The 18055-nt window shown below is 45.1% G+C and overlaps 2 protein-coding genes across 3 annotated transcripts in view; one reads left to right on the forward strand and one right to left on the reverse strand.

Annotated features, from left to right (window-relative positions):
- The window catches only part of Gfra4 (GDNF family receptor alpha 4), an 8849-nt gene extending 6643 nt beyond the window's left edge, over nucleotides 1-2206 (forward strand). Inside the window, exons 4-7 of the mRNA XM_013010762.1 lie at nucleotides 52-152; nucleotides 257-391; nucleotides 1388-1479; nucleotides 1604-2206. Coding sequence (XP_012866216.1) covers nucleotides 52-152; nucleotides 257-391; nucleotides 1388-1479; nucleotides 1604-1684 — 409 coding nt within the window. The 3' untranslated portion in view covers nucleotides 1685-2206. The remainder of the gene's footprint in view (nucleotides 1-51; nucleotides 153-256; nucleotides 392-1387; nucleotides 1480-1603) is intronic.
- Nucleotides 2207-9569: 7363 nt separating this feature from the next.
- Atrn (attractin) overlaps nucleotides 9570-18055 on the reverse strand; it is a 95130-nt gene continuing 86644 nt past the window's right edge. The window contains exons 27-29 of one of the 2 annotated variants that reach the window (XM_013011039.1): nucleotides 14027-14134; nucleotides 12701-12815; nucleotides 9570-12228 (exon numbers count right to left, since the gene is read on the reverse strand). In XM_013011039.1, coding sequence (XP_012866493.1) covers nucleotides 12104-12228; nucleotides 12701-12815; nucleotides 14027-14134 — 348 coding nt within the window. In that variant the 3' untranslated portion in view covers nucleotides 9570-12103. Of the gene's footprint in view, nucleotides 12229-12696; nucleotides 12816-14026; nucleotides 14135-18055 lie in introns of both variants that reach the window. The other variant, XM_013011040.1, reaches the window with a different exon arrangement.

Below are 18055 nucleotides of genomic sequence, written 5' to 3' on the forward strand. Positions count from 1 at the left end.
TCCCGGGGGCGGGGCTGGGTCACTGCTCACCCTCTCGGGTCCCTGGTGCAGACCTCGCCTCCTGGCCTTCCAAGCCTCCTGCGCCCCAGCTCCAGATGTCTGCCTGCGAGGCCAGGGTCCCCGCTGTCTGCGCGCCTACGCAGGCCTCATGGGTACGCACCGCTGAGGGCGGACGGGGGCGGGGAGGGGAGGGTCTCCAGGAGCTGCTTCTGCCAGCTTGGGCTGATCACCCCACCACCGGGGTCCCTTCCTGCAGGCACCGCCGTCACCCCAAACTACGTGGACAACGCGAGCGCGCGCGTGGCCCCCTGGTGCGACTGTGGAGTCAGTGGGAACAGGCGCGAAGAGTGCGAAAGTTTCCAGGGGCTCTTTACAAGGAACCGCTGCTTGGGTGAGGGACCCCAGTAGGAGAGAGACGGGAGCCACTTCCAGGCCCTCTAGCAAACGAGGAGCCCATTTTAGAGGGGGAGGAAATCGGGTTCTTTGATGAAGCCTCGAAGCTCTCGCCCTCTGCAGTCATCTCGTCTCTGGGGGAAACTGCTCCAGATCAGGTCATAGACCCTAAGGAGAATCTTACAGGTATTAAGGCAAGTACTCCCCCTTCTGTACTGGGGTTTTGAACTAAGCTTTTGGAGTTGGTGTTCTAGCACTTGAGCCACGCCTCTAAGTCCCACTTTTTCTAGTTAATCAATTACTTCGTCTCTGAACTTTTCCACCCTGGCTGGCTTCGAACCGTGGGGTCATCAGGATCTCAGCTTCCTGAGTAGCTAGAACTCTTAAAACGGTAGCAACGAGCACCCAGAAAGGGCAATAACCGTTAAGACAACAGGGTGGGACAGTCAAGCTGGTGTTTCCCACACTTGTGAGCAGGTCCCTTCCCCATCTCCCCCCAAACCTCCCTCCCACAGGTGATCCTGGTCTTGCCTTTTGAGATTGGAATAGCTAGCGGTCTGGATTTAGAGGGCTTCTGTTGAAGTTGTGATCTGCCACTTACTAGCTGAGCATACACTAGAAACCTTTTCTGTGCTCAACTGTAAAATGGGGTGATAATTTTCACCCTGCCCTATGAGGATGGAGGACTATTCACTTGTTTTTGTTGTTGTTGTTGTCCATCATGGGGCTTGAACTCTGGGCCTGGGCGCTGTCTCTCAGCTCTTCAGCTCTAGGATAGTGTGCTACCACTTGAGCCACAGTGCCACTTCCCTATTCAGGTTTTGAGTTGCTCTTACCCCAATTGTCCTTGTTTGACATTGCTCCACACATACCTCCCATCCCAGAAGTTCTTCCTTGCAGGTAGGGAGGGAGTCTCTCAATTTGTCCCCAAGGAACTGGGGATTCTAGGCTAGGATTTCCCAGCCAAGCCCTCTGTGGACTCATCCTTCTGTAGATGGTGCCATGCAAGCCTTTGACAGCGGGTGGCCCTCAATCCTGCAGGAGCAGCTGGACTCCCACCAGGATCCTGGGCACAGCCTCCTACAGGTAAGATACTGGGATGGGGTGGGTGAGCTAGAAGTTCCTGCAGGCATGAGTCCCCTGGGAAGGAGTGCAGCAGAGGACAGCACACATTCTTGCTTTGAGTCTTCTCTCTGCTTCCACCCCTCAGATCTCCTCTGCTGACCAGTCCCTGGAAGGGAGCTCCTTGCTGGCCATTCTCTCTGTCCTGGCTCTCAAGCCCCTGCTTTGACTAGGACCACAGACCTGGGACAACACGTCTGACTACCCACCTTGCATAGTTTGCTGGATCACATCTCTGGCCTATTGCCCACTGCAAAGGGTCTGGCTTGACCTTGCTGCCATTCTTTGTGGGTGTGGACATTGGTGTGCCTGTTCCCTGGAGTGTAAGTTGGAGGGCCTGATTGCAAAGCTTCTGGTTCCCCTATTCATGGGCATCTTGGTTGGATTAATCACAGAACTTGAGATCTAGAGGTCAAAATCTCCCAGCCAAAAACTCACTGAGTGCATCTGGACAGACCCATAGGCAAGACTCGCTCTAGCACTGCAGCCTTGCATGGCAGCCTCCCAGTTAGACATTACCAGTAATTCAATCCACCTGTGTCCCAGGACTTTCCATTGTGATACTCCACATTGATGGGCACCAGCTGGAGTGAATGTGGTTCCCATCCCTGCCATGCCCCCAGGAATACACTGGCTAAAGTCATCTTCCCAGAGGTTTACCCTTAGCATTAGCGTTGGCACACTGTACCAAATAAACCTACATGCACTGATACTGACTTTGCTTTCCTGTTGTCATTGGCCTGAGAGTCTGGAGACCAGTGTGGTTTGTGCTGGCCTATATGGCTTTGGGTAGCCTAGCAGCTTTCCAGTTCTTGTCTCATAGCTGTAGAATTGAATTAGCTCTTAAGTCCTAGTGGCAGGGATTTTCTTTGCTTTTTGTCCCTTCTTTCCTTCTCTGTTAGTTCTCAGATGAGGAAACTACATTTCACAGCCTCCTTTGCAGCCAGAGGTGGCCAGCAGACACACTAGGTAGTGTCTATGACCCAGTGAATGAATGAATGACTATATATATCTCCGGTCCTGGGACTTGAACTCGGCCTGAGCACTGTCTTTGAGCTCAAGCACTTTACCACTTGAGCCACAGCACCACTTCTGTTTTTTTTTTTCTGTGATTAATTGGAGATAAGAGTCTCACGAATTTTCCTGCCCAGACTGGCTTTGAACCACAATTCTCAGATCTCAGCCTCCTGAGTAGCTAGCATTACAGGTGTGAGTCACCAGTGCCCAGCTTATAGGCAATATTTAATTGCAGTTCTGGGATTAAGTGTGCAGCCTATGGTAGAAGGCTTGCTTAGCATATGTAAGACCCTAGGTTCCACCTTCTTCCAGCCCCACTAATTAAGTAACAAAATTTAAAAAATGGTCTGCAAAGGGGTTTGTGGAGGCAGCCTTTGCTTGGAAAGCTTGGAGACTTTTGTCATCCTTACCAACAGGGCTGCCACTTCCCAGGTCAATTTGAGGCGAGGCAGGAGCTGTGAAGTGTGCTGTGGTGGAGACTGTTGGCGCTCTGCTCAGAGAGGCCCTGGGCCAGTACAACTGAATCATAGCTGCAATCTGGTGCTACTAAACCAGCTTAGCTGCCCTTTTCCTAGAGTCATTGGCCAGAAATGCATATTAGCTTATTCTCTGCTCCTGAGGTTATGGTGGCCAGGACTGACCAAGGCAGGGACACAAGAGCCTGGTCTGGCTGCTTCAAGGAATCACAATTACATTTTCCATTCAAGCCCCAAAGCCAGTAGCACTCTGACTGAGATCACCTCATAGCTCAGCCCTTGCTCCATCCTGCCTCCCTATGGCCTTTCAGTTTCCTGAGAGCTAGCTCTCCAGTGAACCATGGTGTGAGAATCCTGATCTAAGACACGAGGGTTAGGCACAAACCACACCAAAACTCAGGCCTTCGATTGTCCATGACCATTGCACCTCACACCAAACCCACAAATATCATTTGTTCACACTGTCAGCCAGTTCCCAACCAGTCAGTTCTCTCTTGATAATAACAAAACACATCAAACTGGCTTAAGAAAGCACCGGAGCAACTTGGGCTTCAGGCACAGCTGTCTCCAGGGGTCCAAATGATGTTGCTCCTGCTGGTCTTTCCAGCAGTTTCTCTCAGTAGCCAGGCAGACCCTTGCTGAGAGGTGAGTAGGAAGTCACCAGTGTTCTATGTGAAGGACCTCTCCTTTTAATTAGTAAACTTAATAAAGACTGCTCTTTCCCAGCTCATGGGCTGTCCTAGGCAGGACACTGGTAGGCCTGGGGGAGTGGTATCATACCACAGGGTCACCTGGAATGGGAAGAGCCATTGGACAGAGGCTGAGTTCAATCTCTTCTCAATTGATGAGAGAGAATCCTCTCTGCCATCTGCACCTGCATGGGAGTGGACACCTGTGTGTGCTCTGGGGCAAGATGGGGAGGGTGGGGGAGAGGTAGTGATAGTACCATTCTGCCCTGCTCACTACAGCTACATGGTGACCCAAGCACAGGATTGTGCCTGCTAAGTGACTTCCTTAGGTGAATGTGTTAAACTTGGCTCCATTTTAACTCATAATCAGAGTGAAATGTAGACATCTTAACAGAGTGAAAGTAGAATTTCTGAACAGAAAAACAGGCAGACATTTTCCAAAAGATTGGGACGATGAAGTGAGAAGGTATTTGAAAATAATGAGAACCTGTCTGGTCTGTGCGTCTGTCTGATCTCTCTACATTAATTTTGTGTGTGTAGGGTGAGGTGGGTGGAGGGGTGCTGCCCCTTAGTTTTTGCACTCAATACTGAGCTCTCCCAGTTGAATCACAGCTCCACTTGTGGCTTTTTGCTGGTTAATGGAGATATGAGTCTCATGGACTTCCCTTCCCAGATATCTTTTTTTTTTTTTCTGTTGGTTGTGGGGCTTGAACTCTGGACCTGGGCGCTGTCCCTGAGCTCTTCAGTTCAAGGCAAACACTCTGCCATTTGAGCCACAGCGCCACTTCTGGTTTTCTGGTGGTTAATTGGAGATAAGAGTCTCATGGACTTTCCTTGCCTGGGCTGGCTTTGAACTATGATCCTCAGATTGCAGACTCCTGAGTAGCTAGGATTACATACACGACCAGCATTGTTCTTTAAGGAGACATGTGAGTGTATGTCACAAGGGCCTACTTTAGAAAAGGCTGTGTAAGGATAGGCAGAGAGTGGAATGATGCAGCCACAAGCCAAGAGATACCGGGAGCCACTAGAATATGGAGGAGACAAGGCCTGAGTTCTTTCAGGGCCTTCAGAAGGAATGTGGCACTGCCAGCACCTCCATTCAGACTGGGCATCCAAAAATACTCCTATTTTTGGATAAACTTTGGATAGACTTCTATTAAGTCATCAAGGCCAGGGGTAATTTGTTACAGCAGTCCTAGGAAATCAGATTTTCCCTATGTCTGTTAAGAGTTTGGTTTCTGTTACTTCTACCTAACAAGGCTCTGGTTTATGTACAGGACTAAGTCTGGCCAAATATATTAAGACTAAGACCAGCTGTGGCCCCATGGCCATATCTGTGTCAGGCCCCATGTGTTTCCAAGGATCTGTCACCCTTGTACACACTCTGGGAGACTGACTGTAGTCCTGGCCCTGGATCTCTGGTTGCTGTTGTAAATATTGACTCCCCAGCTGGCCAGGTGGCTGGTACTGGGGCAGAGATGGAAAGGCAGATGCTAGAAGCATCCATGGATTTATTAGTGGAAACTTCATGGCTCATAAATGCTGCCCCCCCCGGCTTCAGCCCAACTAATTTTTGCAGGAAATATGGACAGTGGGGAGTGAAATTTCCAAAAAGCCAGCAGCTGTACAGAACTTCAGAGCAATCCCAGCAGATGGCTAGTGAGCCTTAGTTTGCTCATGAAAGGAGGTAGGGACACGGTCCTGTCTTGCCAGCCTGTAAAGTTCTGGGCCCAGGGCAATCTTATAAAGCTGCTCTGCAAGGGACATGTCTCTGCACACCTAAGGGAGCCTCCAGGAGCTGAGCATAGCGGCACATGCCTGTGATCCCAGCACTTGGGAGACCGAGGCAAGAATTCCCAAGCCAGCATGAGTTACATAGTGAAACCTTGTTTCAAAAAAACAAAAAAAGAAAAGTGGAGCCAGTGTAGCTACAATGGTAAACGCCTACCTAGCATGCTCAAGGTCCTGTGTCTAAACCCTAGTACCACCAAGAAGAAACAAAATATTAACCTCTCAAAAATGAAAAGACAAAAAAAAGTAACAAAGCACCTTCAGATCAGGGTAGAAGATGCAGAGGAAAAAAAAAACAACTAAAGTGAGTGCTCACACAGGAGAAGAAAATTCACAAATGGTTAAGAGACAAGAATTAAATAAGAAGGCTTAGCTTACAAGTGAGTGCTAGCAATCTAGATTGCTGGGTTTATCATTCAGTGTAGAACATTTGCTTGGCATGTACAAGACCCTGGATTTGAACCCCAACAGTATAAAAATATAAATAATTAAAAAGTAAACAAATGAACTGGGTACCAGTGGCTCACTCCTGTAAATCCTAGCTACTCATAATCTCAGATCAGAGCATCAGGTTGGAAGCCGGCCTAGGCATAAACATTCATGGGACTCCATCTCCAAAATAACCAGCAAAAAGGCTGAGCTGGAGGTATGGTTCAAGTGTAGTCCACCAGCTAAGCAAGCAAACTGAATACAAGGTCCTGAGTTTAAGACACTGTATCAGCACACATACACCCATCTGGTAGCAGGGCTGTTTAAGCTACTCTACCAGCACACACACACACACACACACACACACACACTCATATCCTTTGATAACAGAGCTGAACTGTACTATGTTCAGTATATTTCATACAGTCTTGAATCAAAATCATCTGATCTAATCAATAATCATTTTTTCTTTTGTCAGTAATGGGACTTGAACTCTGGGCCTGGGCACTGCCCCTGAGCTCCTCAGCTCACAAGTGCTCTACCATTTGAGCCACAGTGCCACTTCCACTTTTCTGGTGGTTAACTGGAGAGACGAGTCTCACAGATTTTCCTTGCCTGGGCTGGTTTTGAACCGTGAGCCTCAGATCTCAGCCTCCTGAGTAGCTAGGATTGTAGGCAGGAACCACCGTCACCGGGCCTCACTAATCATCTTCTTGGGCTGGAGACTCAAGAGTGCTTGGAAGGATTCAAGCTATGGTAAACAAAATAAAATGCTTTTCTGAAAAAAAAAACTTTTGTCTATTAAGCCATCTTTCAAATACTGTGTTTAAACAGAACTAGGTTATATATTAAAATAATTAGAATGAAAAATATTTCATCTCACAAGTATCATGCAAGACATTTGAAAGCTGGGTGGGATGTACCCATTACAAGATGTCTACCTTCAAGACATTGCAAATGGAGCAACAGTGATAGCGGCACTGAGGAGGCATTGTGCTTGGTGGGTCCAGACACTGACAAGGCAGCCAGGATGGCTGGAACTAAGTGGGCAGAACAGCAGCAGCAAAGGGCAGGGCTAGGTAATGTAAGGCAATGGTTATCAACAGGTGTATTACTGCCCTCTATGGTGCATTCTGGAATTAAGTGGCAATTATGACTTGCACAGGTGCAAGGTTCTCTGGAGAGTTTTATACCTTCACTTTCATGACTGCTAAGTTCTTCCTTGGAGGAAGTGTGAAACATTGGCATTTTTTTCTTTTGGCAGTACTGGGGTTTGAATTCAGAGCCTTGCACTTACAAGGCAGGTGCTCTATCACTTGTGCTTCCAGATCTCTTTTGCTTGTTATTTTTCAGGCAGAATCTTGCATTTATGCCCAGGGCTGGCTTCAGAGTATGGTTCGCCTACCTTCAACCCCAGTTTAACTGGACCACAAGCACCCAGACACCATGCTCAGTTTGTTGACTGAGATGAATCTGTCCTTGGTGAACCTCGATGCTCCTTATTTCTGCCTCCTCAGTAGCAATATTGTTTCTTTTCTTAAATTCTAATGACCAAAATGTAGATACAAATGAAACCAGGCAAAATTAGAATTCAACACTTAGAGCAAAACCACATTTTACCAGATCTATTTTATTTCAGAAGGAGTTTGTATTATAGTATTTACTTTTATTTATATACAAGTGCTTCACATTTGTGTTTAAAACGCACAGGCCTCCCTTAATTCTCTTCTTCCTGCTTAAATTAGCTGTTATTTTACAATACAAAAAATACCAAAAAATTGCAGTCCTAAATGTATGTATAACACCCACAATCCCAGCAATGAAATAGTTTACAATACTTACTCCATATTTACATGAGTGCAATAGATGCTAAATTATACATATTAACAAACTAAGCTTGAATCCAAACAAATGAACAAAAACTGTAAATAACTGTAAAACAGAAACATTTCCAGAGCCAGAATTATTTCAACGCAACAAGCTTCACTAGTGTTCAGAATGTTATTGTGCACAGATTTAGTTACGAAAGTCAATTCTGTTATTGCCTTTGGAAGGGAAGGTGCTGGGTTCCCTCTGTGCTGAATCCAGAGTCTCCCTGTGGGCTGGATGTGTGAGCTCCAGCTGCTCTGCTTGGCCAGCCAGGGCTGGGGTCTCCAACCAGAAGCTGTGTCTCTGTGAGTGTGTATGTGCGCATGCGTGTGTGTGTGTGTGTGTGTGTGTGTATACATGGTTGCAGACCACACAGTCACGGGGTAAATATTCCAGATTTCTGAAAGGGATGCCTTCTTAGTTCTGTCCTCAGGATGGGTATTCTCACAGAAACCACATAAGGAAAGATCACCTTGTACTTCTAAAGAGCTATTTTTTCTTCTCAGTCCCTGTCCTAGTGTTTACCATTAGTGTTTAGCATTAGGAAACAAATGGATGCATCTGTAGAAAAGAAGGATCAAAGGTGTTCGTGAAAGCATCACCATCTCTCAAGGAAGTGAATTGCCATCCCACCACCCCCTGCCTCCACATTAAATTGAAGGAACAAGACAGGCACCAGTCAGAAAAATGTCTTCCTACCCAGAGTGTTCTGCTTTTACTTGCCTGATTTCAGTGCACATCCAATTTTTTACTTCAGGAATTGCACATGGACATTCTGGTACTTTCCTTCTACTGACAGTCTTCCTCCAGATTAGCTCAAGGGAGTATGGGTTGCATTCTCCAAAACTCCTCCTACTTTACAGGTGACTCTCAGAGGGAAGCACTAGCCCCTCCCCACACTGTGTAGGGTGGGCTGGGGGTGGCCAGGAGGCCAGGGATCTCCAGGGGAAATGGAGCTATTCACCAGCAACTGAGCTTCTCCTTTCCATTCTGGTTTTATTATACACTATGGTTCTCAGAAAGTCACTATCAATTTAGACAAACCACAATGAAAAACAGCTTGGAGAACCTTGTCTTTGATCTTAAGATTAGAGAAACATCTCTCAGGGTGGGATTAATCATCTTTTGGGCCTTTGAGTATGGAGAGTCTGCCAGAAGATGCACAAGGAGCTTGCAGAGCCAACAACAGCGGTGGACATTCTTGCTTCCTGAGCCCCCTTGAGTACTGCTGAGTACAGACCTACTGCCTGACTCTTGGTTCATTAATTTTTTTTTTTTTGGTGGGGGGCAAGATTTCACTATATAGCCTAGGCTGGCCTTGAACTCAATCCTTCTGCCTCAGCCTCTGAAAGCTGGGATCACAGGCATGCCCCACAATGCCCTGTTCTCTTCTTAGGTATTCTGAAATATATGAGTCCTGTTTTGAGTTACGTACTCAGTACCAGATGCAAATGGACACATCAGCACATGGTGGTGCAATTCTTGGCCTGAAGAAAGGACTTCTTAGAGCTTGGATACCCATTGTATGGCACAGAAATGTATTAGGTGAAATTCACATGTCATTACATTTAATAAAAATACACTACAGAGCCAGGTGCCAGTAGCTCATGTCTGTAATCCTGGCTACTCAGGAGGCTGAGATCTGAAGATTATGATTTGGAGCCAGCCCAGGCAGCAAAGTCCGTGAGACTCATCTCCAATTATCAGCAAAAAAGCTGAAAGTGGAGCTGGGGCTCAAGTGGTGGAGCCCTAACCTTGAGCAAAAAAACTTAGTGACAGTGCCCAGGCCCTAAGTTCAAGCCCCAGGCCCAGCACACACAAAAAATACATTACGATATTTGTTCTGTTTTATGTACACTCTGAATGTCTGAACATTCTGGACACTACTGTATAGTTATGTACAAGTGCAAGATCAATGTTTTCATGACTATTTTATGTACAAGCTCTTCTGTGACAGGGGAAGGTACCAGGTGACAACCCATTCCCTCTTGGTAACTGGCTCTGAGCTGAGCAACTCTTCCCTGCCACTCCCGTTCTGCCCCAAGCTAGGAAGAAGCTGTTCGATGTTGGCTGCACAGTAGAAGCAGGTGGATCCAGCTGTTTCTCCATGGCTGGAGCAGAATTAAACTTCATTTGCTTCTTTCTTTTTAAAAATAAACATCTTTTAGAGGAAAAAAGTATATCATCAGGTGGCTGGGGGTCATGGTGCATGTTATTTCAAAACATGGGACTAATGTGGTGAAGAAACTTCTTTGGCCAATGAAATTTGGTCCTTTGAACCAACCAGGAGGAATCTTCCTAGTAGGGGGATGAGCCCTAGTGGCCTCCCTTTTGTTTCACCAAGAGGCCTCCTGGTAGCTAGGTACAGAGGAGAAGGGCCAGGCTACTGCAGACACTCTGAAACTTTGTTCTATGGAGGGGATGTAGGGAGCTCCTAATTCAGGGTCTTTTCTAGAACTGTCCGCTCTTTACCAATGACATGAAACAGAAGCTTTTTGAGAGGTGAGTCTCACAGTAGAGGTGTTTTGTGCATCAGTGTTTTATGGTTCAACTTCCTTGGAAAGATCTTTCCAAGAGCTTCTTTATGGGAGTGGGGTTAGTGTTGGGTTAGAGAAAAAAACTCCCTCTCTAGGCACTGCATTTAAAGGTGAAATGCCGCAGTTTTTGCTCTTTTGAGTGTTGATTTCTCCAAATTCACAAACTTGAGCAATGCTGTCCAGACGCCAATCCCAATCGGGTAATTCTAGAGTTGCGGGTCTTGAAGCAGAAGAGATTGTGGGAGGCTGCATAATGCCAGAATACAGAGCACCATAAATGGGGAAACACAACATTCAGTCAGGGCCCTGTGGGAGAAGAGCAGGGGACTGCCCCACTCCTCTTAAATTTGGTCATTTTCCATTTGGCAGAGTGTACCCTCCTTGTCCATTTCTCATGTGCTTTTCATCCTAATTCAGCATTCACTGCCCTCCTCACAACCACCAGCTTGATCTGTGAGGAGGATGGGTGGGCCAGGCCAAGCCTGTGGAAGAAAGGGCAGACAGCTCCAAGTCCTTTCCAGGCTCTGAGCAGGAGCTATACAACAGCAAAGGCCTGTCCCTCTCCTGGTGTCTACTTACCCTTAACCTGTGGATGACCCACAGATTTGGGGCAAGCTGCCCTTTGACCCAGGTGTCTCAAGCGCACTCAGTACTCTTCTCTGCTTAAAGGAGACACATGAAATTAAGTGACTTTCTTCTTCTATGCTGCCCAGTCAGGAGGAGGCAGAGGGTTGATCAAGCATCAGGCCAATGACATTGGGTGGGGCAGGTGGCACATATCCTCTTGACTGTCCTTTTTTTGCAAACAATAAAAACAGGAGCTTTCACAGTTAGTTCATTTCTCTGTTTTCTTCAGTCCTTGCTGTTAGGTCAAATGTTTCTTGGGTGAGAAAATTCTTTCCTGGCTGCAAATTAGATTTTAGAAAAAGAGCAGATTGCCAATGATAGCTATTTAAATTTTACAAGAATGTAGGAATGCAATTATGTAAAAACTTAGGCTCACTAACTTTCCAATTGCTAGATCTATTTAAAGTCTAGGCACTTAGTGTGTGTGTGTGTGTGTTTGTGTGTGTGAGTGAGAGAGGGAAAGAGAGTGAAAGAGAAAATTTCAAATGGACTAAGACTAAATTAATCAAGTTGCTATAGAAAACTATTACATCCATTTACACTCTAAGTAACATTGCTGACCTTGACATTTAAAATAGCCCCCTTCGGTCCTAGTTTGATATGATTTAAAAGAGATGGACCATTATTAATGGTCAACTAGAAAAAAGCTACTTCTTGGAAACGATATCTGCGGAAATTGAGAGTAAACAGTGCATCTTTTAAAAAGATAGCAGGCTTCAGATGAAAAGTTATTTCATCTGACTAGTGTTTAAAAGACCATGTTGAAGAACTGGCGACGACGATGGTCTCTTTGTAAACACTGTCTTTCATTTTTTGCAGTTGAAACAGTCCCAAGAAGAGTTCCCACAAGTGAAGAAGCTGGGTGTCATTCCTAGTTCTCTCACTGGCTTTACATTGGCCTCCTCCAGCAACAAGCAGAACATTCCTGGACAGGTAATTAAATCTATTGTTTCCTATGCAAAAGTAAAAGGTTAGATGCTTGACACAGATGGGAGAAACCGTCAAAGAAAGCTTGCGATCATGCAGATGAGGTGGATGCTTCAAGGGTTTCCAGTCTTCTGCCCTGCACTGCACCACCACTTCCCTGCCTGCACCTTCCCCTGCAGCTGGGCCACACACTCCTGCGTGCATGGAGTCCCTGGCCTCAGCATCAAATGCAGGTACCAGGCTGTGCAGGGGGCTGCTGCTTCCGGTTTCTTACTGCTCCTGACTTCTCCTTGTATACTATTGGCATCTGCTGAGAAATGTCCACCAGGGCGCTGGCTACGGCAAGACCTTGGGAGAACCCAAAGGAAACATGTCAAGGAAAAGCTTCTTTTGTTTCTAGAATATTTAGGATTTTCCTTTTATATTTCCATGGTAGGGGAAAAAAGAAGATATATAAGAAAAGCTTCCTCCTAGCCTGTCCTTCTTTCCTTCTCCCCTGTCCATCTGGGAGGTAAACCCATTTTCCTGTTCTTTAAAGGTTCATTTACAAAAACGTGACTATAACTTTTCTTCCTTTACAATTTCTGACACAAAAAGAGTAGCTGTTTGCAGCAATTTATTTAAGTGTTCTTCCACAGAAAGGTAATGGGGACCTCAGAAAAGCAGTTTGGGGAACAAACAAAAATGGAATTATCTCACTGAAGCATTGGCACCCAGTGAGGTAGCACTGCTCAATACTGCCCTTACATCCTTACACTCTCTACCAAAGGGAAGTCCCAAGGCTCGGCTCCTTCAGTGTAAGTAGAGCCCATCTACTCACCTGACTGTCCTGGGGGAGGGATTCCACCCAGGCCTCGAGGGAGCCTCACAAACACAGAGAGGACTGCAGCTTTGTTGCCAAAACATGGTTCCAGGGCAATGGGTTTGGGAACAGTCTGTTAGAAGAATAGTAAGAATTATTGTAACCTACATAGATACTTCACAGTCAAGAACCACCTTCAGGTACTCACAAGAAACATCACAGCACTGGTGGTTGATGTTAACTCTTGGCTTTAATTATCCTCCATATTCTTTTTTTTTTTTGCCAGGCATGGGGCCTGAACTCTGGGCCTGGGCGCTGTCCCTTAGCTCTTCAGCTCAAGGCAAGCGCTCTACCACTTGAGCTACAGCGCCACTTCTGGTTTTCTGGTGGTTTATTGGAGATAGGAGTCTCACGGTCTCTCCTGCCCGGGCTGGCTTTGAACCGCAATCCTCAGATCTCAGCCTCCTGAGTAGCTAGGATTACAGGCGTGAGCCACCAGCGCCCAGCAGTATATAAAATATTTTATCATTTTGCCAAAATATAAAATCGTATCATTATCATTTGGGGATAGTCAAATATTTATCTTCCACACAATATACTGTAACCATTTTGTTGCTTTAAAAAGTACTAAAGGGCTGGGAAGGTGGCTCAGTGGTAGAGCGCTTGCCTTGCATGCGTGAGGCCCTGGGTTCGATTCCTCAGCACTACATAAGCAAAAAGAAAAAAGCCATAAGTGGTGCTGTGGCTCAAGAGGTAGAGCACTAGCCTTGAGCTGAAGAGCTGAGAGACAGCACCCAGGCCCAGAGTTCAGGCCTCACGACCGGACTCAAAAAAAAAAAAGTACTTAAAAATATAAAAAAGCAATGATTCCCCCAGCATGGTGACTCATACCTGTAATCCTAGCTATTCAGGAGGCGGAGATCTGAGGATCATGGTTAGAAGCCTGTCTGGGCAGGAAAGTCCATGAGACTTTTATCTCCCATTAACTACTCAGATAAGCCAGAAGTGGCACTGTGGCTCACATGGTAGAGGGCTAGCCTTGAGCACTAAGAGGCTCAGGGACTGCACCCAGACCCTGAGTTCAAGCCCCAGGACCAGCAAAAAAAAAAAAAAAAGGCAAAAAACAAAACAAAAAACAATGGTTCAGTTTAGCTACTTAATGATATAAACAACTAAATAATGAAAGCCAAAGAATACTTGATAACCTCAGTGTTTTAGCTAATAGTTAAAGAGAGAAAAGAAAATTAGGAGGTAAGAGAATAAGGCATTTGCTTTTTCTGGTTTGCCAGATTCGGAACTCTGAGTTTTGAAGTCATTACAGGGACTTTAGAATCATATTCTCACCTTTATACTCCCCCCAATAAGATCAGGTGGCTCTTCATCTGTTTCCAGGGCAACATTTACTGAGGCAAAGGGACGGCTAGCCATCTGCTGCATCTCTCGAAGAAGTTGCTAATGAATTTAAGCAGGCATTAATGCAACGAGTACTAAGGGGAGTTTTATTAGTGAATACTACTTATCAAAAATACTTTATCCTTCCTGATTCAAACAGATGCTTCAAAATGACGCTCCTGTGACAGCTGGGGCAAACAGGACATGTGCTAGACATCATTACCAAATTCTGTTGGATGTGGTAACACTATTTTGTTGTTGTTGTTGTTAAAGATACATGTTAGAGATACATATTAATGTAGTGATGGGCATAATGTTAGGGATTCATATTAACACAGTAGTGGATATGGTGTTAGAGATTCATACAACACAGTGGTGGACATACTGTTAGATTCATACTAACATAGTGGTGAATATAATGCTACGATGCTTGCTTGTAGAATGCATAAAACATCATAGATCCATTTCTTCATATTTCTATTATTAAACTAAAGCCAGTCTTACTTTCTTCCTGCTGAAACCAGAACCAAATATTCACAGAGCAACAAAAAACTGAGCAAACAGGAACTGATTCAGAGAGATTGTAAACTAAAAGCATACACATATGTGAAATTCTGCAGAATAGAGGAAAATGTAGATGTAAATCCCTGCTCCAGCTTTCTTCAGCTATGTGACCTTAGGGAAAGGGTTTAACGTTTCTGGATTTGTTTCTTCTTTTCTGAAATGTATTTTCATGTTGTAAGATTGTTATTAGGATCAGATGAGACACTATTACATTACAGCATCTAAGATAGTGTGTGGTCATTACCATATCAGCAAGGATAGTAGAGATCTTCTGGGCATATTCTCGAAGATTTGAGATTTTGCCATGGAAGACAAATAAGCCTTGCTTCGAACTACCTTCAAACAAGATACTGTACAGAGGGGGTAGAGTTAAATAAGTAAGGTAATGAGTACATTTCCTATTGAGCACTGGTACCCCCTTTCAAGCTACCTAGTATAAGAGACAATCTTCTTCTTCTTTTTTTTTTGTCAGCAGTGGGGCCTGAACTCTGGGCCTGGGCTCTGTCCCTCAGCTCTTCAGCTTAAGGCTAGCGCTCTATCACTTGAGCCACAGTGCCACTTCTGGCTTTTTCTGCTTATGTGGGGCTAAGGAATCGAACCCAGGGCCTAATGCATGTGAGGCAAGCACTCTACCACTGAGCCACCTTCCCAGCCCCTAAGAGACAATCTTGAGGCTACATTGATCATGGATCCATTCTAGAAGGGCATTTTTATATTAAAAATTACTAATTGGGTCAGGCACTGGTGGCTCATGCCTATAACCCCACCTACTCAGGAGGCTGAGATCTGAGGATTGTGATTCCAAGCCAGCCTAGGCAGGAAAGACTGAGACTCTTCAATTAAGTACCAAAAAAGCCAGAAGTGGAGTTGTGGCTCAAGTAGTAGAGTGCTAGACTTGAGCAGAAAGCTCAGGGATAGTGCCTAGACCAAGTTCAAGCCCCAGGACTGGCACAAATAAACAAATACTAATTGGTAAATAATTCCTACCTTTTTTTGAGAGTCTATGTAGCCTAGGCTTTCCTCACACTTGCAATGGAGTCTAGGTTGGCTTTGAATTTGCAACCTCTCCTGCCTCAGCTTCCCAAGTGCAGGAATTATAGGTCTGTGCCACTATGCCTGGTTTCTTACTCCCTTAACTTTTTCCAGAACATTGCACAACACATCAGCATTATAGCCATTTTAGATGGACACCAGTGACTCATGTCTGTAATCCTAGCTACTTGAGAGATGGCGAATGGCAGGATCTCAATTCAAGGCCAGCCCCGGCAGTAAGGTTCCCAAGATCCTTCCTCAAGTGACAGCTGTGCCCAGTGGTATATGCCTGTTATCCTAGCTACGATGGGATAACATTGGTGGGTCATACCCAGATACATACCTGGGCAGGAAGTGAGCCTTTATCTAAAAAAATAATTATCTGAATCAGGGCTGGAGGCATGCCTCAGCAGTAAAAGTGCCTGCTTAGAAAACACAAGGCCCTTTGATACCCTGCATCTGGATATACATATGTTAATCTTGGGAGGGGAAGGGGAATAACAAAACGCTGACACAAGGACACAGGATGACCCATTGCAACAAAGATACCCACAGGATAGTATATTGGAAATGAACTTTACAACTTTGGGCGGCAAGTGGGGAAGGGAGGATAGGAGTGTGGGAGCTGGGGGAGGTAAGGGATAGTAAGACAACAACAAGGAAGGGAAGGAGTAACAATGATCAACAAGTAATGTACTCATTTCCTTACTCATGTAACTGTAACTTCTCTGTACAACATCTTAACAATAAAATTAAATTAAATTAAAAAAAAGAAAGCTCAAGGCCCTAAGTTTAAACCCCACTACCACAGACAAAAACAAACAACTAACAAATTCTATTTTTTTAAAAAACTATTTTGCTTTTTTGTCTTTTCTTTTTTGGTACTGGGGTCTGAACCCAGGACACTGTACTTGCTAGGCAAGCCCTTTGTCACTGAGCTACATCCCAGCCCACAAATCCTATTTTTAAAAACCCTCTGGGAGAGATGGGGGAGAATGATGAAAGGGGTGACATTGATCAAGATGTTCTATTCTGGGGTTGGAGATTTAGCTCGGTGGAAGAGCACTTGCCTAGTATGTATAAGGCCCTGAGTTCAGTACTCAGCTTTAAAAAAAAAAAGCCAAAAAAGATATACTGTACTCATAAACTGACATGTTGAATTGAAACTCCTTTGTACAACTACTTAAAGATAATAAAATAGGGCTGGGTAGGTGGCTCAGTAGTAGAGCTCTTGCCTTGTATGCATGAGGTCCCGGGTTTGATTCCTCAGCACCACATAAGCAAAAAGAAAAAAGCCGGAAGTGGCGCTGTGGCTCAAGTGGTAGAATGCTAGCCTTGAGTTGAAGAGCTGAGGGACAGTGCCCAGGCCCAGAGTTCAGGCCCCACGACTGGACCAAAAAAGGAAAAAGAAAAGCCAAAAGGGGTTGGTGTATGATTCAAGGAGTAGGATGCCCAGCTACAAGCACAAGGACCTAGGTTCAAACTCCAGTACCATTAAATCAATCAATCAAACAAACAAACCTATCCCCACTGAATGTTGTCCTGTGAATTAAAAAATTACAGGAACAAGGATGCCACATTATCTCTATGATAGCATCACTCTATGTGGTCAGAAGTAGGTGGTATGGCCTGCAGGAAGAAGCCCCTCTCTTGGAGCTAACCTAACCCTATTACAGACGTTAAGACCAGTGAAAACTGCTGGTAATTTGTGATTTTAGGTATTCTCATGGTCTTCTAAAAAGCCCAGGCCTAAGTACATTCAAATCTGGATTTCATACATATGAACATTTCCTTTAGCAACCATGTAACAGACCAACAGACATGATGACTAAAGGAAAACTAATGCAAATGAAAGCTAACATAAAGCCTTTATGTTGTAATTTCTAAGTTTACTTACTTGAATTTGTCCATTGTAAATATTTGACCTACTTTTGGAATGAAGCTCTGGAAAAAACCAAGACTCATTAAAAAATAAGACAAGGCTGGGAATGTGCCATAGTGGTAGAGTGCTTGCCTAGCCTTCATGAAGCCTTAGGTTCGATTTCTCAGTACCACATGAACAGAAAAAGCAAGAAATAGTGTTGTGGCTCAAGTAGTAGAGTGCTAGCCTTGAGCAAAAGAAGCTCAGGACAATGCCCAGGCCCTGAGTTCAATCCCCAGGACTAGCAAAAAAAAAAGACAAGTTAAAACCATATTTATTTTGTCGGACACTGGTGGTTCATGCCTGTAATCCTAGCTACTCAGGAGGCTGAGATCTTGGAATCGAGGTTCAAAGCCAGCCCAGGAAGGAAAGTCCCTGAGACTCCTATCTCCAATAAACCACCAGAAAACAGGAAGTGGCGCTGTAGCTCAAGTGGTAGAGCGCTAGCCTTGAGCTGAAGAGCT

The sequence above is a fragment of the Dipodomys ordii genome, unplaced genomic scaffold, assembly GCF_000151885.1.
Source record: "Dipodomys ordii isolate 6190 unplaced genomic scaffold, Dord_2.0 Scaffold13, whole genome shotgun sequence".
Lineage (NCBI taxonomy): Eukaryota > Metazoa > Chordata > Mammalia > Rodentia > Heteromyidae > Dipodomys > Dipodomys ordii.